The sequence below is a fragment of the Neomonachus schauinslandi genome, chromosome 11, assembly GCF_002201575.2.
Source record: "Neomonachus schauinslandi chromosome 11, ASM220157v2, whole genome shotgun sequence".
NCBI classification, from domain to species: domain Eukaryota; kingdom Metazoa; phylum Chordata; class Mammalia; order Carnivora; family Phocidae; genus Neomonachus; species Neomonachus schauinslandi.
The window spans coordinates 58,135,434-58,160,370 of NC_058413.1; the positions used below are offsets into that span (position 1 = coordinate 58,135,434).

The following is a 24,937-nucleotide window of genomic DNA, read 5'->3' on the forward strand; positions in this document are numbered from 1 at the left end:
TCTATCTATCTATCTATCTATCTATCTATCTATCTATCTATCTATCTTATGTATCTATTTATTTGATGTAGTGTTCCATGATTCATTGTTTGCGTATAACACCCAGTGCTCCGTTCATTTTTAAGTCTTGTTCAACTGAAGCCAACACTAAGCAATGGAGCTTATCAGTAGCACGTGTACAGGAGCACGCACACAACCGACCACATTTCGTGCAGTACCTATCCTTTTCACGGAGCTGCACTGATACGTTCCATTCCATTGTATCCCATTCCATTTAAATTTACTTCTTTTTAAAAAAATAGTTGCGACTCACTACATTGATTCCATGATGCACTAATGGGTTGTTGGGACCAGAAGCAGGATAAATAATATTTTAATGGCCCACCATCCTCACTGAAATCTTTGTCTCAGGCCAAAGGCCGTGCCCCGCCAGAAGTCTTCATTCAGTGAAAGTTCCCTTGTTGGCTCACTCGTTCATTTTCAAAAACAAACATATACTGTTGGCTCCTCTGGGCCAGGCCTGTGCTGGGTGCTAGAGACACAAACAGGTGCCAGATGCAGCTCCTAAGGGGTGATGGCCATACTTTTGAATTCTTGGGATGCTCTGTCTCTACCTCTCTTCAGGCACTCAGCTCTGGCTGATTGGCTGACTCGCTGATTCATTCTGCCATCCGTGTGGCTTAGTCTGTGTCAACCTCTCTGCTTGGCACTAGGGGTTCAATGACTAACAAAGGATGGGACACATGAAGAACCCTCAAGGTAAGGGGCTATGGATGCATATCTTCTTGCATGGAGCAGTATGTACCAAACAGAGTTTGTGTTGTGTGGCAGCTCTGTACCCCCTCAGAGCCTGGCCAGTCTCTGCTCTCCAGAGGATCTGACCCTCTGCACAGCATATGATCCTCTGCCTCCTTTGGGATGAGTGCTCTGGTCACCCTTCCCCCATCCTTTTTCTAAAGTCCCGACTCCTCAAGTCTTTTCTCTTTGCGCTCAGTGTGTCCCATCAGCTGACTTTTTTTTTTTTTTTTAAGATTTTACTTATTTTTTTGAGAGAGAGAGAGAGAGATAATGAGAGAGGGCACAAGCAGGGTGGAGGGGCAGAGGGAGAAGCAGACTCCCCACTGAGCAAGGACCTTGATGCGGGGCTGGATCCCAGGATCCTGGGACCATGCCCGAGCTGAAGGCAGATGCCCAACTGACTGAAGGCAGATGCCCAACCGACTGAGCCACCCAGGCGCCCCCATCAGCTGACTTTCATAGTCTGTCCACACCCAACTTTCTCATCTGAGTGAGTTGATAAGCTGTTAGGCTTACAGGGGCCCAGAAAGACTTGACAACATCACATTTCTCTCACCCATAGTGTCCTCAAACCTACACTGAACTAATATTCAAATAACTCAGGGATGGTTCTTTTGTCAGAACCTCTTCCTACGATCTGGCATTGGCGATCCACAACTATTTGCTGAAGGGATCTGTCTGCCCTATGTCCAGCCCGTCCTTCCCAAGAGAAGAGATGCAACCAAAATTGTATCATAGGGACATAGTGGCCTTGAGTGGTCTCTGAGGAGGAAATGTCTCATGTTTGCCTCTCTTTCCCAACTGTCTGATCCCAAGCTTTATAGTCTGGGTCCTGTTATCCATCCTCCTTTTATGGATGGTCAGTTGGGGATCCATCTGCCACCTACAGACCCGAGTGGCCCCTTCCTTCCCACTCAGAGGGCACCATACATTATATTTTTCCCATGACTCCAGGTGAGGGACAGGCATTCCACTGAGCAGATGGTGTCTGGGCCTCCAGGCTGGGAAGGAAAGATGGTATTCAAGCCACTTAATCTGGTGATGGTGGTTCTCCTGTCTGCTCTGTCCCCTCTTACTTTAGACCTGTGTTAGATCAGCAGAAGCCACTCACATCTCTACCACTTACATGGAGTTGAGGACGGCAGGGGCAGAATGTCAGACAGAGATGCTACTGTATGAAACACCTCCTCTGGACCAGGCATTGTGCTGGGCTCTAGGGACACAGATGAGCCAGGCAGGGTTCCCGAGGGAGGCCTTCCTTACTCCAAGTCCTTCGGGCAGTCCTTCTGCTTCAGTTTGGAGTCAAGCTCTGTGCTCTCCTCCAAGGAGTCCAGCCCAGCCTAGAGCCTACCATGCTTGGCAGGGGCCCTCACATCCTGAAGCCCTGCTGCCGCTCCTTCTCTGAGAGCCACCCCCGCTCCAGGACCTTGGGCGCCAGCTGGGGTGCTGCACAGAAGCATAAGAAGCTCTCCATAGAATTCCTGGTGTCATTGGTGGACCTGAGAGCCTCCTGCTTCTTCATCCCAGCCCTGGGGTCAGGCCTCCCTGAGTCAGACACACAGCTGGGAGCCTGCGGTGTGCAGGAAGGCACCTCTGGGGCTGCCCATCCTCGCTGGGCTCAGAAATGCTGCCGCGTCCCTGGGTGACAGCCGGCATTGTGAGGCCTGTTAAATGGACTCCTGTGCAGACCATACAAGTTGTGCTACAGCATATGGGGTGCAGGAGAATGTGGGTTTTTCTGTCAGGCACAGGCACCAAGTCAGGTCTGCCTGCTCATCAGAAACCCCACTCTCTGGAGGAGTGCCATTCCTCCCTAACAAGGACCCCAGCTGACAGCTGGCTGGCACAATGCTGTTTTTTCCTTTCCTCAAATAAGAATTCAACAGTCTAAAGCTCTCTCCTCTCTCGGTGGCTGCTGGACTTCCCTGGAGGACACGTTACTATCAAGTTGCACTTCCAATTAAAAGAGTTAGAAGTTCTTTTTAACAACGTCACCATCACCATTGTCATCATCATCTTCTTCTCCATCATCATAATTGTCATCATAGAATTAGCAAACATTTTTGGTGTGGCCAGTACTAGGTGATGACTTTAGGTACTTTGTTTTTTTCATTTAATTCTCATGGCAACTCTGCAAAGTAGACATTATTACCCCACTCTTACAGATGAAGAAATTGGAGCTCAGAGAGGTTAAGGAAATTTCCCAAGGTCACACAGGCAGAAAGTAGATGCAAAAGACTTTAAATCCAGTTGTCTGAGATAAATGGATAAAGAAGATGTGGCATTTATATACAATGGAATATTACTCAGCCATCAAAAATGACATCTTGCCATTTGCAACAACGTGGATGGAACAAGAGGGTATTATGCTAAATGAAAGAAGTCAATCAGAGAAAGACAAATACCATATGATCTTGCTCATATGTGGGACTTAAGAAACAAAACAGAGGATCATAGGGGAAGGGAGGGAAAAATAAAACAAGATGAAACCAGAGAGGGAGGCAAACCATAAGAGACTCTTAATCATAGGAAATAAACCGAGGGTTGCTGAAGGGGAGGGGGGAAGGGGGATGGGGTAACTGTGTGTCGCGTATTAAGAAGGGCACGTGATGTAATGAGCACTGGGTGTCACATGCAGCTGATGAATCACTGACCTCTACCCTTGAAACTAATAATACACTATATGTTAACTAACTGAATTTAAATAAAATTAAATTAAATTAAAAAAAATAAGTCCAGGGCGCCTGGGTGGCTCAGTTGGTTGGGCGACTGCCTTCGGCTCAGGTCATGATCCTGGAGTCCCTGGATCGAGTCCCGCGTCGGGCTCCCTGCTTGGCAGGGAGTCTGCTCCGTCCTCTGACCCTATCCCCTCTCATGTGTTCTCTCTCTCTCAAATAAATAAATAAAATCTTTAAAAAAAAAAAAAAAAAAATAAGTCCAGTTATCTGATTCCAAAGCTTGTGTTATTTTCACTAGGCCATGCCGCTGCCGTAAATGCTACCATTTACTGACCACCTAAGTACCAAGCCCTGTGCTAGGTGCTTTATTTCAGTTAACCCTTTCAATGGCATTCATGAAATAGTCATTATTACTGCCCATTTGTAACTGGAGGCCCATGCACAAAGGTTTAATCCTTTCCTCTGAGGTCACACAGTGCTGGTGGGAGGTAAATCCAAAATTCAAACTCTGGGCACTTTCTGTGAAGCCACATTCCTTCGTACGATAGGAAGGCAGGCCACAACCCAAACCTGGTAAGGGGTTCCACTTCATCCCAACTACGTAAATAAGCACTGGTCTGTAGACCCAGATCAAGACAGAGGATACCCCTTGGGCAGTCTAATGAGAAAAGCATTTGATGCCTCATGTTTCCAGGTTTCTGGTCACTTGGGTTTTTTTTTTTTTTTTTTTACATAAAAATCTGTTTGGGGATACTGAGTAGTGATAGACTGCTGTTTCTTCCAAATCTAGATGAGCAAAGAGCAGGGATATAATGGTTTGGGCACATTTTAGGTGAAAGGAATTTTTACAGTAACATTTAGAAGCTTCTGTTATCCATTTATTTGTAGAGTGAATACCATATTCCAGGCCTTGCCCTAAGTGTGATAGGTTTGGAGAGATGAACAGTCTCTGCTTTCAAAGCATCTGTAGTTTAACTGAAGGTGACAGATACATAAACAATGATCTGGGAGCTGACTTCTCCTCCTGCCTCTGCTACTCATCTGTAATATGATTTTTAGCAGATGATTTAACCTCCCTTGACTCTGAATCCTCAGTATAAAATTAAGTAAAATAGATAATGTATCCATCCATCCTCCCTCCCTCCCTCCCTTCCTTCCATTTCTTCATTGTTTAAGGCAATATGTACGCATGTTTGTTTTGAGCATCTACTAAGTGCTAAAATGAGTAAGATGCAGTCCTTTCCTGGAGGACTCAGTTTAGAGGGTTGATGGACATTTACATATGTGTTATATTAAGCCACTTGTCCAGAGCCATGTACCCGGTAGTGACAGAGCCAGAATCGGAAACACAAGTTGGCCTGACTCCGAGGCCTATGCTCTCCCCTTCTGTCGAAAGGTTCCTTTCTCCTGGTACAGCTTTCTCAAGTTCCCTGCAAGTCAGACTCGCTGGAGCCACAGTGGCGAAAGCCTGTGTGGGTCCCCCAGGGGTCTGCGGCATGTAAGCAGCAGGCTTTGGTGGGTCACCAGAAGACATGCAGGGGGCGTGGTCCCTGCTGGCACCGATCAGGATGGCACGGTAAGGGTCCTGCCCACTGGCAGCCAACCAGCCAGAACCCTGATCAGATCCCATAATGGGCCCAGTAAAGAAAGGCTGAGCCAGGAATATTCCCCTTGGTGGGAATAATATGCCTATCTCCGGTTGATTAAAAGAACATAGGCCATGAGAAGGCCCACAAGCATATACAAAGTCACACAATTGAATAAAAGAGCAGGAAGCTTCCTACCCAGAGACAAAAGCAGCATTTCTGACCAAGATAAATGAATAGGTTTTTCTTCTCTCTAGTTCTGCTCCTGGCTCAGCCACTTGACTAGCCTGTGAATTTGGGAAGGTCATTTAACCTCTGTGGTTCTCAAGGTTCTTGAGGTGAGTTGAAAGATTTGGACTACAAAGCACTTTCATCTCTGAAAAGGTTAAAGTTTGAATGATTTTATGCACTCCTGTTACGCCCCGCCCACTGGGCTCAGAGTACTCCCCCATTTCACTCTCTCTGTCCTGTCCTTGCTCCTTGTGAGGAGGGATGGGGGCAGTGGGAGGCAGGTGCTCTGGACCCCACAGCCCTGTGGTGTGAAGCCCAGAACCCGGGCTCCATCCCGCCCCAACAGGGGGGCCTTCTCCTTGGATCCCCAGTTATGCCTCGCCTCCCAGGGCGGCTCCTTCTGCGGCCCCTGCCCTTCCCCCGCTCACACATTCGCCTCGAGCGAACTGTTGTGTGCTCCTGGTTTTGACTCCTGCTTGCTTATTGAAGGCTCCCAAATCAACACCTCTGACCTCCATGTGAGCTCCAGAATAGCTTATGAACTACAAAATCTCCCTTCCTTGCCCTTACTGTGCAGGGGGGAGGTCATCACCTGGCTCCCAACCATCCTGCTGCTCTCGGATCCCCAACCTGGTGAAGGCAACACCATCTCCCAAGGCATCTGAGTGAGAGACTCCTGCGTTCCTCAGGCCCAAGTGATGCCTGAGCCCTGCTGATCTCCCCCTTTAAACAGAACTTGAGGATGGCCTTCACCCTTCCCGCCCCTCACCACAAGCCCGTTGTCCCCATGGGCCAGGAACTCTCTGGCACAGAAGTCATGGACACAGAAGGGACAAAATCTGTAACTGCTGAACTGAACTGTGCTGACTTTAGAGAAAGCTCTGCATGTAAGAGGCATCCCTACACTGGAAGACATTCAAAAGAAATTATTACAGGTCACTCTCGGATGCTATGCCTGGGTCGAGAGCCCAGTTGGGGGAGCGGAGAATAGAGAGTGGCCTTTTGCTGGCCCCGTGCGCTTTCCAGCCCCTGGTCTTTGTACAAGCTGTTCTCTCTCCTGGGAACACTCTCCCCTCCCTGGCCAAGCCAATCATTTCTCATCTTTAAGACTCTGTCCTTAAGTCATGGTTTTCCCCTCCGCAGGAGCACCTACTCAACGGTCCCAGAGTACCCTGAGGGCACAGTTCTGGTGGATCACCCTGGAGGTCTTTTTTTTTGTCCCCTTAGTGGACTGGGAGTGACCCATGAGCAGGGACGTGTTCTATTCACCTCTGTGATTCCAGCACAGGACCTGGCACAGAGTGGACCTCAGTGAACAACTGTCCAGTGGGTGACAGACACAACTGAACACTTGTGAAAGAATGCACAGGCAGATGGCCTGGGGGGCCAGCCGCTGCACCCCACCCCCCACCGTCTTCTGGACATCGGCTCTGAGGGTGAACAGTGTTAAAGCGTTTCCGCTAGTCTGGAGACGGCAGAATCAGTAAGAGCTGACTGCAAAGAGGGTATTGATCCAAGATTCCCCTTGGACCTTTGATTTCTCACTCTCTCCATCTATCACCCAGCGGGAACAACACAACTTGGCTCATTAAAATTCCAAATGCCTGGGATAGCAGTTTTCTAAGTGTGGGCACCTGAGGCTGCTTCTCTGCCTCCCGTGACATTCCATCGAGAGCCTTCAATGCCCACCCTTCTGGCTTCCTCCCCACCCCCACCACCCCAACGGTGGCCCGAGAGGTGATTCAGTTCTCACGCAGACAGCCACGGCAGGGGCTGGGGCCCAGGGGACTCACCCTCCGTCAAAGGGGTTCTCCCCGGGAATGATGTGCGTGCTGTCCCTGCCCACAAGGAACTTGATGCGGTCGTAGAAGGAGTGCAGGTTCTGCTGGGACGTGGGGGCCTGTGTCTCCTGGATGATGTCCAGAGGGTCAGGGGAGCCCAGGCACAGCGGGTTGACATGGCAGAGGGGCTGGAGGCAACAGTCAGGGTCCATGCAGTCCAGCAAGCCATCTGCAGGGGTGACAGAGCATGAAGTTCATACCGCTACAGTCCACCAGCCGCATCTGTCCACAATGCCTTCGTTCACGTCTCTATTTTCCACTCACTGAGACACTTGACTAAGGACCTGACATAAGCCAAGGGCTTTGCGGGGAGATCCAGGGGCTTCAGATCTGCTCCTAGCCCACTCATCTAGTCGGGGAGACGGACAAGCCCGTGTACAGGGGGACAGGTGGGGATAGGTGTTTCTGTTTTTTTTCGAAGAGACAGAAGGAATTCTATGAGGGCCCAGGGGTGGGAGAACATACTGAACATCTGAGCTGCTCAGCTCAACTCAGAAGATGAGGGACGAGCCCAAGAAGAGACTGTCGATGCTGGTGGAAGCAGAAGTATCGGGGACGTGGGCCAGCTTAGGGAGTTTGCCTACCACCCCCAGGACGGGGACGGTGGGAGCTCCTGGAAGGTTGAAAGCCAGGGGGACATCGTCTGATCTGCATCACTGAAAGAAGCTCTCCTGTAACCAGGAGGGGGTACTGAAGCTGGCCCAGAGTGGAAGCTGGGGGTCCCGCGGCGGGCAGCGAGGGCGTCTCTGAGGTTGCATGGGGCACAAGAGATCAGAGCAGGAACAGTGGAGGTGGGGAGAAGTGGGTGGTTTGGAGGGAAATTTAAGGGTTACAAGCAATAAGAGCCAGGAGGGGGGGGACAGGAACAGCCCAGGGTGACAGTCTGTTTGCTTTGTTGCAGAGAGCAGTCTAAGGGCATGTGTTCCTCTGGGTTCAAATTCTGCCTCTCTTCCTTATTAGCTGGGCACCCCACCATCCTGGAGACCTAGATCCTGTTCCGGTTACCTCTGTTGTGTCCCCAGCTCTTAGTTCAGGAGTTTAAAACATGGCCGTGAAGTAACTACACGAATGAGAATTGAATGAATTGACAAATGCATCAGGGGATGAAACCAAATGACAGTCCACGAAAGCCAGAAAACCACTATCTTCATTCACTTCAGCTCAACAGTGTGGTATGGTGGGAGCATCATGAGGCTCAGGCTGCAGCTCAGGTCCCAGAACTGCCCCTAAGCATGCCCGTGGACGGATGCCTGCTCTCACTCTTGAGCCCCAGTTTCCTCATCATTGACATGCCTCCCTCGCTTCTATCTCCCAGGGTTTACGATACAGATGCCGCCCACCAGAGCACAGCATAGCCCGAGACAGATACGGCGCCCCATCCACACAGGCGGCCCCCCAAGCCTCCTTACTAGCCTCAGATGTATTGTGGCCTCTGGTAAGCTACCTGACCTCCCTGAAATCCAGTTTTTTTTCCCTTAGTAAATTAGGGACAAAAATCCCTTGTCTTTCTTGCCTACTTCTGCATGGCATTCCAGACTTCATGACTGCCTTGAGGGTAGCGCAGCATCAACAGCCTGGACTCCAGAACCCAGATTGTCTGGGGTCAAACCCTGGCTCTGAAACTTACTACTTGGGGGCAAGTTACTTAAACTCTCTGGCCCCCGTTCCCCATGTGTCTTACAAGGGGATTATAAAAGTGTCACATAAGTATTTGTGACATAAATACAAAACATAGTATATGTCCCCAAATCTAGCAGAGTACTGGGTACACAGTAAGTACTTCCTAAGAGGTGGCCCCCCTTCTTGTCCCTGAGTCTACACCATGGCTCACCAAAGTGTAGGGCCATTTGTCCTTGGTCTGCTCACCTCCCAGATTCATCTTGAGATGTGGAGGAAACGCCTCCTCTGACCCCAGCATGGTCCCGGGTCCTAACTCGTGGCTCCTGTACCAGAGCCCAGATACGCCTACTAACTGCCTAGCGAAGCACCTGTCTCCTCCGGCGGATGGCGGCTCCATCACATGTTCTCGTGCTGCCCCTGTCAGACATTGCTTAAACACATAATTACAGCCCAAGCTATGGGTTATTTGCATTCTGCTATTGATGTTAGCCTGACAGATTCAGCTGCCGCATCCATAACTCCGCAGAAATGCTCCATTATTCAATCCCAGCGAGCAGGGACGTTGACCATTAAATCAGCAAGCACAATTGAAGGGCTGTGAAAAGTCATGGCTAATTTGAAATTTTATTAGCTATTGCCTGCTCTTGTTTACCACTGAAGCAGACCCTGGAAGCCAGTCTTTTACCTCTTTATAAACACTTTGCTCTGTGGCATCTTGGAAGCACTGCTCCCTGTTCTCTAGTCCTGGGGGAAGGTTAGCCAGGAATTATTGTTATTATTATTAATATTATATTAAATGATGATGATGACGACCACAGGCATTGTGCTAAATGCTTGACAAAGAATGCTTTCAAGGAATGTGTCGTTGAATCTTCCCAGCTCAGTGAAGTAGCCCCTGTTGTCACCATCACCCACATTTTATTTATTTTATTTTTAAAAAAGATTTATTTATTTACTTGAGAGAGAGAGAGAGAGAATCCCAAGCAGACTCCATTCTGAGCGTGGAGCCCGATGCGGAGCTTGATCTCATGACCCTGAGATCATGACTGGAGCCGAAATCAAGAGTTGGATGCTCAATTAACTGAGCGGCCCAGGCTCCCCATCACCCTCATTTTAGAGAGAAGGAACTGTAGGCTCAAAGTGGTAGAGTAACTTGGTCAAGTTTGTGTAGTCAGAGAAGGAGCTGACTTGGAATCTGAGCCCAGTTCTTTCTGAAGTATGAAAGGTTCTTTGAGTCCTGAAGAGACTTTTGGGAACTATTTCTTTTTTGTTTTTTTTTTTTTAAAGATTTTATTTATTTATTTATTGGACAGAGAGAGACACAGCGAGAGAGGGAACACAAGCAGGGGGAGTGGGAGAGGGAGAAGCAGGCTTCCCGCAGAGCAGGGAGCCCAATGCGGAGCTCGATCCCAGGACCCTGAGATCATGACCTGAGCCAAAGGCAGACGCTTAACGACTGAGCCACCCAGATGCCCCACTGGGAACTATTTCTTAAGTGGAAAACATGAATTTATGAGTCTTGCTGAAACACCTCTCTTCTGTGCCCTTCCAGCTCCCTGGGTGAACTCCATCACAGCACTCACTCCCCCTCCCCCCACTCTAATGTTGGTTTTTCTCTCTCCTTCCCCAGACATGGAGCTCATCTCAGTATCCCTGTGCCTCCTCTAGCTTCTGGCTTCATCCTTGCTTCTGAAATCAGGTTTCCCCACACTCCTATTTTCTTTCCTTTTTTAAAAACAAATTAAGCTGGGGCGCCTGGGTGGCTCAGTTGTTAAGCGTCTGCCTTCGGCTCAGGTCATGATCCCAGGATCCTAGGATCAAGCCCCGCATCGGGCTCCCTGCTCCGCGGGAAGCCTGCTTCTCCCTCTCCCACTCCCCCTGCTTGTGTTCCCTCTCTCACTGTGTCTCTCTCTGTCAAAAAATAAATTAAAAAAAAAAATCTTAAAAAAAAACAAAAACAAATTAAGCCATCAATTTTAAAAACAAATCGTTGTTTCCTGGGATCAGAGGCCCTTTGTGATCTAGTTGGCCATTCTGCTGGAAATGAAAGTCTTAGCAAGGGCTCTGAGCTCCAATTCGGCCCATCTACAAAGGGCACAATCAGACGTGCCTCACAGCTGGGCTGGGGGGATTAGGTGAGATCACGGATGTGAGCACTTGGCATGATGACCAGCACCTAAGTCTGTGCTTGGTAAACAAGAGTCCCTGTTAGCTCCTTGGCCGGGTGCTTCCCTTGGACAGGCATCCTCACAATGGACCTGTCCTGGCTCCCTCCCACACACATTTCAGGGCAGCTCTTTCTGGATACAGCCTGGCTTTGAAGAACTGAACTAGACAAAGATGGCCTGAGAGACACACCGGTAAGTCAGGAAGTGGAGACCCAGGAGACTTGAAGATTGGCGTTCTCTGAAATGGAGCCACATCACACAAGCGGGGCTCTCATGAAAGTGCTGGGATCGTGGAATGGCTCATGGGTACGCTTCACAGGACAGAGTGACAACGCCAGGCCAACAATTCTGTCCACCTAGGCCTTCCTGGGTGGACGCTCCCTCATCATTGACTCAGCAAATATTTGCGAAGTAGTAAATGTGGGCTAAACCTCTGCTAATAGAGATGATCATTATTAAAGGAAGCCCCTGTTTCAAAAATGAGTGGGGCCCACAAAATTCTTATCAAAGGTGCAGTTTACGAGACAGGCTTTCGTGCAAATCCCTCTGTTTTCAAAGGCAGCACCCGGTAGCCTGATACGGGGCATGTGGCTGCCTGCAGTAAGGGAGACTTCCATGCTTCCGTTTTCGTGGGCAGAGGTGACAGACTTGAGAAGAGGTATGTTAAGAGGAAAAAGTAGCTTTGGGGAGAGAAAAGTAGAGATGGGAACAGGTCTGGGAAATTCATGGACGAGCAAACTCTTTGTGTTGCAGTTGTTTGCACAGTCCTCACACTCACGGCCCCGTGGACAGTGTGTAACCCGTCCATCTCTCTCCCTGTGGGCTTAGCTGCTGCCTGGGCCCCACAGCCCAGCAGCCAAGCCTGTCTTACTGCGGCTGCAGAACAGCCTTACAGCAGCCCGTGAGCAGCACCCAGGGCGGCCCTGGGGATGGGGGGTGTGCCTCCCCCCCGCCCCCGTACACATCTGGGAGAAGTTTTTGTCATTTGCGATAATAAACTCTGTGCCTTCTTTGAAAAGGCTTCCAAAATCTCTATCTGCCCCTTGCAACACAGGATTTTTAAAGGTCAATTTCTCTCTTATCTCTTATCACAAGAAACGTGGTTTAGAGAGAGTCTGAAGGGTGACCGAATTCTGTGGCTTTACGGGAGCTCTCCATTCCAGCAATGGGAGATGGGGAGGAGGAGGGAGGGCAGAGAGCTTTGTTCTCCGCTCTCCTGAAATTTCTCCTTCCAGGTGGCATCTATCAGTGATCTGTATTGCGATCCACGATCATTTTTCATGGGACCGACAGCGCCTGAAGACATGATCACACCTTGAAGCTGCTTACAAATCCTTCATCCAAAGGGGTCTGGCTGTTTTCAGATTCCAGGGAATTTTATACTCTGGCTTCTTTTTTTGAAACACCCGTTCCATTCTAACCCTAGCTCTCCTGCCGATCCCCCTGTGTGACACTGGACAAATGTCTTCAGCTCACCCAGCCTCAGTTTCCCCACATGGAAATGTCTGCCCTGCATGTCTGTTGTGAAGGGCTGGACATCACATCCACAGAGCGCCCAGCACAGTGCCTGGCACCAGGGGATGATCTCTAAACTATGGCTCTTACTTTCCTTGTACACTTGAATTATTTCCCTTCTAGCAAGGAGCATGGAACAGTTTGGGATACAAATTTTAATCGAGATGAAAAAGGTCAAAATACATTATTGTATGGAGAAACACATTATAATCTGAAGTGAAATAAATAGAGTGTAAAATTTCATAGAGAGCATAATTCCAATTTTTAAAAATAATGATTTATATATGGGTATATATTTATTTTTATCATAAATATCAAGCTTCTGTGCTTACAGGTAGTAAGGCGCAGGACAACGGGAACTGACATTTGCAGGTGAGGGACTGAGGCTTAGAGAAGTTGAAGAGCCCACTCAGGGGCCTGCAGTCAGCACATGGGAGAGCCGGGGTTTAAACCCCAGCCATCTGGGTAGAGATCCCGCACTTTTCATCGCTGTGCTGAGCTGCCTCTCAGGCACGTTGAGTGCACCTGCCATCCTCACAGTGACCCTGCAGGGCAAGCATTCTTATTCTCACTTTACAGCCACTTTGCATGCTTGGGCCACAGTTTCCCCATCTCTGAAATGGGCATGAAACAGACACAGCCCATCAGAGGGTCACTATGTCAGAGCTGAGAAGACGCGTGACAGCATTTCAGGAGCAGTTTCATGGACCGAACTACACGAAGAAGGAACATCTTCTTGTCAGGTGGGTCAGGGTCTCTCTCTGCCTGCCGGCTTTGCTGGTCCCTCGCCAGCCAGCGCTCTGGTGACATCTGGAGGCGTGTAAGGGTGAAGGGACTCTGTCATCGCTGTGCCTGGCCTAGGGCCTGGCCCCATAGGAGGAACTCTGGATATTTATGGAGCACAAGAATTTTTTTCATTTCTCTATCTTTTTAATCTCTCCTACTAACCCCCCGAGATTAGGAGAGTTAGGAAGGATCAACCCATCTTCTAAGAGGGATAGTAGAGCACATCGTGATTATATTTATCCAAGTAACACAACAGAAGAAAGAAGGTTAATGCTAGGACCAATGTAAGGATTGGAATGGTCCTCATGATCCAACTGCCGCATTTCATAAATAGGAAGTGTGAGGCCCCAGAGACATCAAGTAACTTGCTTAGGGATACACAGGGGATTGATAGGGATTAGAACCCTGGTCTCTTCTCTCTCAGCTGAGAAATGTTCCACAAGACTAGGCCTCTCTTCCTTAGGGTCTGGACTGTGCAGCACTTGAAAAAAACCTATTAACTAAGACCAATTCTATTACAAACCCACAGGGACAGAGGGTGTGGGGGCAAAGGTGGCTTGTTGGGGGTTACTACCAGAATCAGGGGAGAAGGCATCTCAACCAAAGGTAACTCAACCTCCCTCCGCTGGAGAAGCATCCTTTCTGCCACTTTCTGTAATACAAAACTGGACAGGCCTCTTCTTGTCCATTTCCAGTGAGGGGGATTGTGTAACTTTGCCAGGTAACCCATCCCACTATTGAATTGCTAGAAAATTCTTTCTTCCATATGGCTTCTCCCCTCCGCTGGCTGTCAGATGGCCATTAATTTCATTTCCGTTAGTTCATTTAAATTAATTGAGATGGAACAACTAGAGACATGTACTCATTCCTTCGACCACACGTGCAGTTTTATGCCCGCCCGCCGCCCTGGGCCCCCGCCCGACCCCCGCCCGAGCTGCATGGCGTCCCCAGGTGCCGGAGCCCTACCTCCATCGTTGTCTTTGCTGTCACCACAGGCGGTTTCCATGGATGTGTCACAGCCTGCTCCTCTCCAGCCCAGCTGGCAGACGCAGTGCCAGCCATTCAGGTCCAGGGTACATCTGCCGTTGCCGTTGCACAAGCCAGGGCAACCCTCTGCAAGGCAAAGCATACGGCATCGAGGTCTGCTTGCCCACAGCCACCTGCGGTCACACACACTCACGCTCTTCCTGCCTGCTCGGGAAACGCGCTCACGTCCACCAGCATGCCGATGCCCTCAGCACCCAGGGAGGCTGGGATCGCTGGGAAGCGCCACGTTGCCGAGAGTTGCTAAGGCCGCCCGGTGAGGAGGTGGCACAGTTGGGAAGGTGGGGACAGGTCTGAAACTCACACCTTCTGCAGTGAATGTCCCCCCTTTCAAAAGTGATCAGGACGCCCAAGGGGGAGCCCGTGGATGGGAGCCTGCCAGAAGGTGACCGATGTAAACTTTTGCCTGATCCCTGCTCCATGTTCACTCTCGTGTTTTTCCCGTTTCTGGGGGCTGTTTGGAACAAAGGACTCACCCCTCCGTTTACTCCTTATGTTCCTTCAGCACTTCTGGGTCTCATTTTAGAAGGGCTATCCTTTTTTCAGCACTTGTTACTGGGTCAACTACCATTGTACTGTTACTTGTACTTGACCCGAGGCTTTTATTTTGCCCCATTTTCTCCTAAACAACCGTTTGCTTTGAGGAAGAGCCCTTGGGTCTTCTCCTTCCCATCTTATGTATCACCACTAGGAAGAGGGTTCTACACGCAGAAGACCCCGACGACTGCCATGAGAGAGACTAGCTAGGGCTGTCTGGGATTGCAAACGCAGGTACGGGCAGGCTGCCCTTCCCTGATTTTGTTCATCTGTACATTCACGTGCCTGTCTTTTATCAAGCACCTTCTCTGGGCTAGCACTGGAGGTACAGAGATGAATAAGACCTACTTCTTATTCTTGAAGAGCATGCAGCCTATCAGACGAGACAGATTTGTATAAGCAAAATATTTCACTGCTAAATGCCCTCGGGGAGATGTACAAAATCTGGTGGGAACCTGATACGGGAGTGGCCATCTGTCTGAGAGAAGCTTGGGTGATTGCATCAAGAAGGGTCAGGCGATGTTTAGATTCTGCCGTGGTTCCGTTTTGCCCATATCATAAGGTAGGGAGTTATCCTTACTAGTCAAGTAGATTTACAGGTTTTTTATTACTACCCTTTTAAACCCTTCTCTCAGAGTTCATGGCTCAGAAATCTATGTCTGAGAATCTGTTAAGTTACATGGTTCACTTCAGCTTCTATTTGACCCTTGGTTTTCATTCAAGTCTTCATTTTAACACCTGTCAACTCCTTCCTCAGAGCGGCTTTCAAAAAACACCTTTCACTGGCCTGCCTTCTGTGTCTTCTCTCTGGCCCTGCTCAGTCTTAGGGAAGGGTACGGACGTCAAAGTCATCTATAAGACTTAATTTATTGTTATGAGCAGCAAACTGCTACAAATATGGCTACAAAGTAAATCTTCTGCCACAAAATAACTGAAAATTGACCCCTTATTCTTAAATGGGACCAGTGTGAATGTAGCTGTCCCATACAAGACGTAGGCTGAGGCGGGGACACCCCGAATGACCCATCAATTAGAATATAAAACTTTAGTGTTTCAAGGCCTGTTGATAGTTGACTTTTATTACAAAGTAAAAGAAAGGAACATGTTCATTTGTATTTGAGATGTTCAGACAGCAGCCAATCAATCACTCTGGCCACCGTGTTTGTCATTCAAAGGAAGAAACAGTTATTGACTGTGCACTCCAAGCCTAGGAGGGATCCTTGCAGAAGTTTAGAAGCAAATGTGGACTCTGGTCTTTGCACAGCAGAAGCCTGTTGGGAAGGGTGGGAAGCCACCAGCATGGCTCCCCCACAGGTGACCGGGACAGCAGGCGTACAGCTCAGGAACTGTACTGTGGCATGCAGGTGATCAGCCAGGCATCGGACCCGGCTCCCAACACCAGCCACCCTTCCTGGTCCAAGCAATTAGGGACCCCTTCTTTCCCTGACTAGTCCCATTTGAATGTTTATCCACCCAGCAGGAACTGCCTTTCAATGGAGCCCCATTTGTATTTGAAATCAGTCTTGGAGGAAGGAAGTTGAGTCCAATGGTTAAGAATGGTAGTAGATTGCTTTCTCTTGCTCCAAGATGTAGCCTCCCGTCAGCTGCAAAGAATATAAGCCTGGATGCCCTACCAGTCTGGTTCAGCACTCAGTGGCTTTTACGACCTTATTTAATTTCTTTGAGCCCCAGCCTACTTATACAATGGGGTTTCACAGGGGATTAAATAATATAATGTGTGCATGATGCACAAAGCCTGACCTACAGCTTCAAGACAGTATATGAATCTTCTACTGACCTTTACCTTCTATTTTGAGCAGAAGGCATACAGTATCATGAGTTGTACCCAAACCTCACATAGGGCTCATAGAATGGCAACATAGAAACCTGAGGCACTTGTCTAGATCAAAGTAGCCAATTTTGTCTGTGAAGGTCCAGATAATAAATATTTTAGGCTTGTGAGCCATAGGGCCTCTGTTGCAATTATTCAAATCTGGTATTGTAGTGGGAAAGCAGCCAGACATAACTTACAAATGAATGATGGCTGTGTTTTGATAAAACTTTATTTACAAAAACAGGTGATGGGCCAGATTTGGTCTGTGTCCTGTAGTTTGCCACCTGCTGGTTTAGAGGCTTCAGGACAGTGATACCATGACAGTTGCCATCTGCTGAGGGCCTACCATGGCTTGCCACTGTGCTAGACACTTCACACATATTACTTTTAAATTAAATAACTTTTTGTTATTCTTTCAGATCCTGATTTTCTAAGGCAGTTCCAATTTCACACCATTTAATCCTAAATTGTAAATTAAAACCATGTGTTGTAACACAATGTGGACTTTGGAACTGGGCAGACCTCAATTCAAATCCCCATACTACCTTTTTAGTTACTACCCATGGGATGACTGGCAAATTATTTAACTCTCTCTGCCTCAGTATTGTCATCTGTAAAATGGAGGTAATACCTAATTCAAAGAGTTGCTGAGAAGATTAAGGAAATAATGTATGTTAATTATTTAGCAGGGTAGGTAACGTAAGTAGGCATTCAATAAATGATAGGTGCTATTATTATTATTATTGAATTGATTTGTCTTAATATTGTATAACTTCACTAAGAAATTCACAAATCAGAAAATAACCTTTGCCAGTTCCAGCTGTATCAATGTTTGGGTCAAGAGCTATGGTTCTCATAATACAAACCCTGCCAAAGACAGCTAAGACGAGCCCAGCAACGTGGTCATGGGGGTCAACATGCAGCTCGGTGGGAGGCAGCAAGATGGGTTCAAGGCCACGAGTCCCAGCCCAGGCCCACCGCTTCATGCTTTCCTAGTGCTCTGTCCTCCTTGGAAGCAAGTGTCCCAAGTATACATAAATTATTAGTTTTGCAATTAGTTTAATGTCTTATTCCCTCCATTAGAATATAAACTCCATAAAGGCAATGTTGGCTTTAACCCAGTGCCTTGCACATAGCAGGTACTCAAAGGGTATTTGTTGAATCAATGAATGAGACAAGAGACCTAGGTTCTGGTACCTGCTGCCTAACTTGTGAGAGCTCTGCAAAGTTACTTTTCCTCTTTTGGCCTCAATTTTCTTTTTTTTTTTTTAAGATTTTATTTATTTATTTGAGACAGAGAGAATGAGAGACAGAGAGCATGAGAGGGAGGAGGGTCAGAGGGAGGAGCAGGCTCCCCACCGAGCAGGGAGCCCGACGCGGGACTCGATCCCGGGACTCCAGGATCATGACCTGAGCTGAAGGCAGTCGCTTAACCGACTGAGCCACCCAGGCGCCCCGGCCTCAATTTTCTTATCTATAAAATGAAGGTTCAGATGAGATGATGCGTTAGGTCCTTCCAGTACAACCGACCCATTTGAGAGGGTCAAAACAACTGTAATTTTGATGATACTGTTCTTAACTTCAACAAACTTTACTCAGCACCTACTGGATGCCAGGCAGGTGTGTGTTAATTCTAGGGCATACAGAGATGAGATATATCTCTGTATGCCCTCTGCCCTCGATAATTTCATATTCTATTTACCTACACCTTACTTTGTTCCAGAAAGGACTTACAATGGGTCTCATACTCTCAAACAATATTTCTCAAAGTGAATTTTGCAGAATGCCAGTTCTATGAGGTCCTCAAAAACAAGCTTCTGCAGTCAAGTAAGTTTGGAAAACGTTTTATGCTATAATCTCATTGTAGAAAGTCACACTGAACATTAATACGTTAAAGGCTCTGAGGGTCTGACAATAAAGAAACTTGCTTATTTGATTATCAGGACATTTTCCAATTTGACCTCAGAACCTTCTTTCCCCTATAACCACTTATAATAATGTGGAATATTCCATTCCACAAAGCCCTCTTTGGGAATCCCTGCTCCAGTGAGCTCGGCTTAGCCCACGATGCCGAGTGCACACGTTCTGTGCTGTTTGGCGTGCGTTCTCGGGGAGGGGAAGCTCTATCTGTGAAATCATAGGAACACTTTAAATACCGTTAGTTTCTTCAAATGGACCAAGTTATACCCTGGGGGTCTGCACTGTCCTATCGGTTTCGGGGTTTCAGAGGGACTCTGAGTACCTGTGGGTTAAATGAGGTTTGCTTTCAGCCAGGAGTTTGCTTCTGGAGTAATCACACCCCCATTAGCCAGGAAGAGGAAGCCTCCTCTGGGGTGACTTGCTGACTTTCTTAAAGCAAAATGCCCATCCTTACCCACCACTAAAGCTCATTAATTCTACAAACTCTGTAACTCATCAATAATTCAGAGAACCAAACTGACATTAACAATCCCCTCTGGAAGGACTCACATCAGGCATTTGCTAGAGCCAAAATAATGTAATTTCAAGGTTTAGAGAAGGCCTAAGCTTTTCAAAAGAAAAGATGCCCTTTAAATGACAAGGGACCACTTTATCTTCAGCCTTCTGTGTAAGCCTATGAAGAAGTCCCCTTGAAGCTAGCGTCAGGGATGATAAGAAGACTTTCTGAATCCTTGAAGATAGTTTTTAGTTAAGTGGCAAAGGGGCTGTGTGTTAACCCTACCATATATTGGAATGTCCCTTTCTTTATGGTTCTCTTTCCAGTCCTCTTGTACTTTTTCATCCCTACAGTCACTTCCCTAAACAAGGTCATCATCATCTCCCACGTCGATGATGGCAAGAGTCTCCTAATTGGTCTGTTTGCCCCCAAATGTTCCACCTCAACTCTTTTTTCCCCAATATGGCCAGATTGATCCTTCCAAATCACAAATGTCATCAAGCCATCATCGTGCTTTTAAAAACCTTTAGTGGCTTTCTCATATGCTTCTGCTAAAGTTCACAATCTTGGTCTACAAGGCACTGCCTCAATTGCGGGGGGGGGGGCCTTCTTGCTAAGTGGCCCCTGGACAACTCCTAGCATAACCCTCATCACACTTGTTGGATTATTTGTTTTATTAGTGTCTACTCTGCCAGACTGCCGGCAAGAATAGGAAGCATTTCTGTGGTGTGGTATCCACATTTTCTGGTACTTAGGAAGAGTTCAACATATCTGTTAAGTGCATGTTGTTTCTTTAGTCTCTACCGATGCAAATGGAAAACAAAGAACAAAAGTTGACTTGTCTTTGCCGGCATGATAGTTTAATCTGACAAGTCCTGAGTTTGCACGGTACAGGTCTCTGAAATCTTTTTTTTTAGGATTAGTATCCATTATACCAGAAAGTCAGCAGGATGGGGGCCTGGTTAAAACCGAAATTTTGGTAAAAAAAAGTTTGTCTTTTAAAGCAAGTTATGATTTATTGGCCTAATCCAAATAAAGGTCTGGTGATATTTTCTGAACTAAAGATCAGAACAGGTGGTTTGAGAGAGAGTATGTGTCACTTCCTGGTGAGAGTACCAGTTTGGAAGGCATGGTTTGGAGGAAGAATATTGGAAATTATGGGACATTCTTGGTGAATGGTGATAGAAGATAGCAAGCTAGAAATATGGAAATTCAAAATCCTGGCTCCGCCACTCACTAGAGCGGTGACCCAGGGTGGGCCCCTCAACTTCAATTTCCTTTTCCAATAAAATGAGTATAGTTATATCTTCTCCCTTAAAAAAATTCAAAGGACTTGCTTAAGACTCATGGATATGAAAAAAATTCAGATAGTAGGAAAAAATTCTACCAAATAGATGGTAACATTATTAAATTTAATCCATACTGAAGATTCCTCTGATAATGATTATGTGTGAAATGCACAGGGACTACACTCTCTTGCCGGAATGACTATATTCTCAGTTGAAGACCAGCATGTAAAATGCAAGGAACACTGCTTCTCAACACCAGGCATCCATCTGATGGGCCCCACTAACACCTTTCCTGTACTTGGCAAAGATACTCTGGTTGGAAAGCATTCAGTCATTTCTGTTTCCCCCAAACCCTTTCCATAAGGTTTTAAACAGCAGTTTCTATCTCTTATTAAAAGCCAATTTAGCCATTTTCTTTACAATTTCAACAATGACTCTGGTTAATGAAGTTCTCCAAATTAAGGGTGAGAATAAGAATACAATGATAAAATAGCATCGCTAACGTTTATTGAGCATCATCCCTGCCTGTGTGCTAAGCATGTTGCAGTGATTATTTTGCTTGATTCTAATGCCAACCCTATGAGGTAGGTCCTGTTACCAAGTTCATTGTACAAGGACTCCCAAGTGAAGGGAGGTTAAGTAACTTGCCCAAGGTCACCTAATTCGTTTACTGGTGGACTTGGGATTCATTCTCAGGCAGTCTGACTTGGAAGTATTTGTCCTTAACCACTGAGCACACAATCTATGCCAGGTGATATGTTAGGACTTCAGGATAAAACGATGAATATGGCAGGATATTTCTCCTCAGGGGGCTTGAGGTCTTTTACGTGCACACATATCTGATCTTTCCCAGACTTACTCTTACAGGAATCAGGCCTATTTGGAAAATGGGGCACTAGCTAATTAATGAAGATGTTGAAAATGGAATTACTTTGCTATAGGGAACACTCCTAAAACGTAAACCTTACCAAACTTGGGCCTTCTCTGAAAAGGAAAAAAAAGAAAAACCCAAGCAAACAGACCACCCACTCCCTGAGGTCCCCAGTTGCCCAGAGCCTGTCACAGCATCTAACACACAGCACTAGTACTAGCAGGTGCTTCATATGTGCTTGTTGGGTGAATGAACATGACAACAGTAACGCAATGGAGTTTGTTCAGACGTCTTAGCTTGCTCTGGGGCCTCTTCTTTTCTCAGGCCACCCACCCTGGTCCTCAGTATCTTAATTCTGATGGACTAGGGGCTATAAGGGATGGGCAGGGTGACAGAAGATGGGGCAGAAAGAGTGAGGGGTGTATGTGTGTGCGCGGAGGGAAGGACAACGGCACAATGATAATGTCACAAACACACTTTAGGGGGAAGAATGACGCTCCAGGTATATCAACCACCTTGTGACCAAAAACCCACCCTCTGGGCAGCGAATGCTGTGACAAAGCTGGGGATGTGGCAGCATCTAGACACCATGCTTCTGGGGTGTATATACATTGTTTATATACATAGTTCTTCTTTTATGCTCATACACAAACACACACACACACAAAGACAATAGGAAAATAGAGGAAGGAAGACCATACCTTTAACTACCCTATCCAGATAGTGCGCTTGGGGAATAAAAGACAGGACATTTAAGGTAGGATCAAGTAAGTGCAACACTGCCTACCACGTAACCATACCAGGTGCTCAGGGGACACGGGGGCATGCGCCCCACATTTGGGACAGACCTGCCATGGTGGGGAAAATAAAACCAAAGACAAGATGACGAGAGAGAGAAGGAGAGCAAGCACATTCTCCAGGAAGGGTCAAAAGAAACTTCAACTCATTCTATGATCCAGGGGTTTGGAAATGTGATCGTATACAAGAAGACACAGGGACAGGGAAAACAGGAGAAAAAGGAGGATGGGAAGCTGCAAACGTGGCCATGCTCCTGCTCTGTCAGGTGTGTTCAACTTTATGGAAAACTAGAACTTGCCCTTTGTCTACCCAGAGCAGCGTCCAACTTCCGTTTGGGGGAAGCAGCCATATAAGAACAAGTGTTCCCTGTCTGGGCAGAGGGGTTTCCTGGGAGCTGGAACTTAGAAATATGCAAACTTGGGATCATCTCTGATATGCACTAGGGAAGTGGGCCGAGTCTTTAGTCAAATATACCGCCAGAGTATCTGCCATTCTTGAATTTTCCATGGACACATGTGCCCACACAGACTTGAATGCGGAATGCTTGGTGTTCTAAATAAGATGCATTTCTCCTTGGTGCATCTTACAGAGAATGTAAGGTGCAGGTCAATGGATGTCACTGTGAAAAACAAGAAAAAAGAAAACAAAACCTGACCACTTCTCAATGCTCGTTAACTCAAAAGATAGAATGATGTATGCTTTGTTTTCCAATGGAGGGGCTGCATTCAATCATTGGCTTACTTGGCAATCTAAGGTTTTGCTTCTCTGTGAGGATGGGTGTGGAACACTGCTCTAAAATAAACCCCACGGTGCATATATGGGGCTGTGTGTTGAAAGCAGGGCAGCCCTCTTAGTTCCCAGCATTAATCAGTACTACCATCTCATCTTCCCCACCTGGGCTCCTCATAGCTATTTGAGGAGCTTCCCTCCCACCCCCTTTCTACAGCTCCCCACATGCCGGATCAATGGCCACCTCCTGAAGGGCCTGAAGCTTTCTGCCAGGCGGGCCTCCATCCTCAGCTTGATTTCACACATGAATCCAAAGCCCGTAACTAGGACTGGACTGCAATGCTGGGGCCTTATGTGGAAGCCCTAGGGTTCTAGCAATGGCAAGAACATTCTTCCCTTCTTCATAAAAAAATAAAAATTTATTTTTTCAGTCCTCTGGGTAGAGAAGACACTGTTGCTGGTCATCAATATATATTTGCCTCAAAAGATGGGTGGATGAGAGGCTATGTTTCTAGTTGAGGTTTCCATGTGGTCTTTGTTTCTAGATGAAATATGCTCCTGGAGGCTGCACAGCCAAGTGGAAAATTGGGAAGAGGATATTTTAACTGGGCCTGTGTGCCCCGCCTTCATTCTTATAGACGTTATGGAGTCCACGAGAGCACAAGATAGAAGAAAGTGGAGGAGAATGGCATATTAAAGCAAGAGTGCATAAACAAAGCTGTGAAATGCTGAACAATGAAAGACAGGGCCAGCCCACAGATACCATGGCCCAGAAGGCATCTCTGGCTAAGGTGAAGACTCTTGATTCTTGGTTCACCTGTCACACTTGTCTTAGTCAAGCTCATTCATCTCATTTTTCAGAGTGACCTAAAATTTCTTAGACATCACCTCCCGTGATATGTCACCTGAGAACAATAATACACAGGATCTCTGGACTTCCTGGCTCAATTGGTGTTCTTAGCTTTCAGATCTGTTGAGTTTTACAGAGAGTCATGATCACAGATTGTTGTAATAACTGAACTCGGCTGCAGAAGAGGTGGCGTTTCTCTCACAGGGTTGGAAAGGATGATAAGGCTGGGTGAGACACCATCAGTGGGATCAAGGTGGCCATACTGCCATGCAGCATCCACTCTGAGGGAGTTCTTGCACAAGCAAAACCTTGCTTTTCTCCAAACTTAACGGTGATATCCTGGCTCTGGTGACGAGGACAGATTATACCTACTCTGTAGGCTAGTCTCCCCAAGCCTAGGGGCTGACTTCACAGAGCTCTCTCTTCTTGTGCCATTTTTTTTTTGTCATTTCATTTTTAAGAACAATTTAGTAATAAAGATCTCTACTAAATGTAAATATGTTTCTAATACCTTTAAAAAATGCTTACTAATTTCTCCAGATCATGGGCAGGAAGAGCAGCCGGGGAAGTGACTGAGGCAGACTCAGGTTGCAATCATCACTGTGGATTTCAGGAGGCAAAGCGGGCATTCGAAACTTCAGATTCCTACTCCACAAACCACTGCCCTTTCTAACAGAGTGACCCTGAGCCACACTGTACGTCCAGAAGCTGATAACGGCCAGTCAATACCAAATCCAAGAGTTTTCTGGGAACAGAATAGAGCTTCCTTCTGTTGAAGATGGAAGGGGTAACTGGATCTTTGAAGTCCAATGCCATTTATTTATAAAAGCCATATACAGAAGTCCATACTGTTGTCCATGCTTCTATTGTTTGAAAATCTTGGTACATATGCCCTTGAGTATAGTCACTTAAAAATCCACCATGATTTTAAAATTGTAACTTTCAGGAAAGATGATACAAAGTCCATGAGTTTGCATTTGTGGATGGTGGATTCAAGACTTCACAAAATTCCCTCATCTTTCTCCTCAGGACTTTGGGTTGAAGATGATGACAGCAGAGTCATCTTTCCTCTTAGACCATGCTTATTTTTTCAACATTGCACAGATGTTTCTTATGCTCCTTCTCTATTCCTGTCACTATGCAAGAAGCTAGAGATGGTGGTGGCGCACAGCTGTTTATGATACAGACTCTGGGTCTTTGGCATGAGTCTGTGAGGTCTTAGATCTCTTCAGCATTTCTATGGCCTTCAACATGCAAACTTCTTTCCTTGACTTGCCTGCACCCAAACAAGTTTCCAGAAGTTTCTCTGAGGGTAAGCCCAAGAAGCTTTATGGGTCCCCTATCAA

General features: G+C 47.0%; 1 protein-coding gene across 1 annotated transcript in view; it reads right to left on the minus strand.

Moving 5' to 3' along the window:
• Nucleotides 1-24,937, minus strand: part of TENM4 (teneurin transmembrane protein 4) — a 366,208-nt gene that overhangs the window by 83,100 nt on the left and 258,171 nt on the right. The window contains exons 13-15 of the mRNA XM_021704752.2: nt 21,916-21,942; nt 14,190-14,336; nt 7,087-7,303 (exon numbers count right to left, since the gene is read on the minus strand). Of these exons, the coding sequence (XP_021560427.1) occupies nt 7,087-7,303; nt 14,190-14,336; nt 21,916-21,942 (391 nt within the window). The remainder of the gene's footprint in view (nt 1-7,086; nt 7,304-14,189; nt 14,337-21,915; nt 21,943-24,937) is intronic.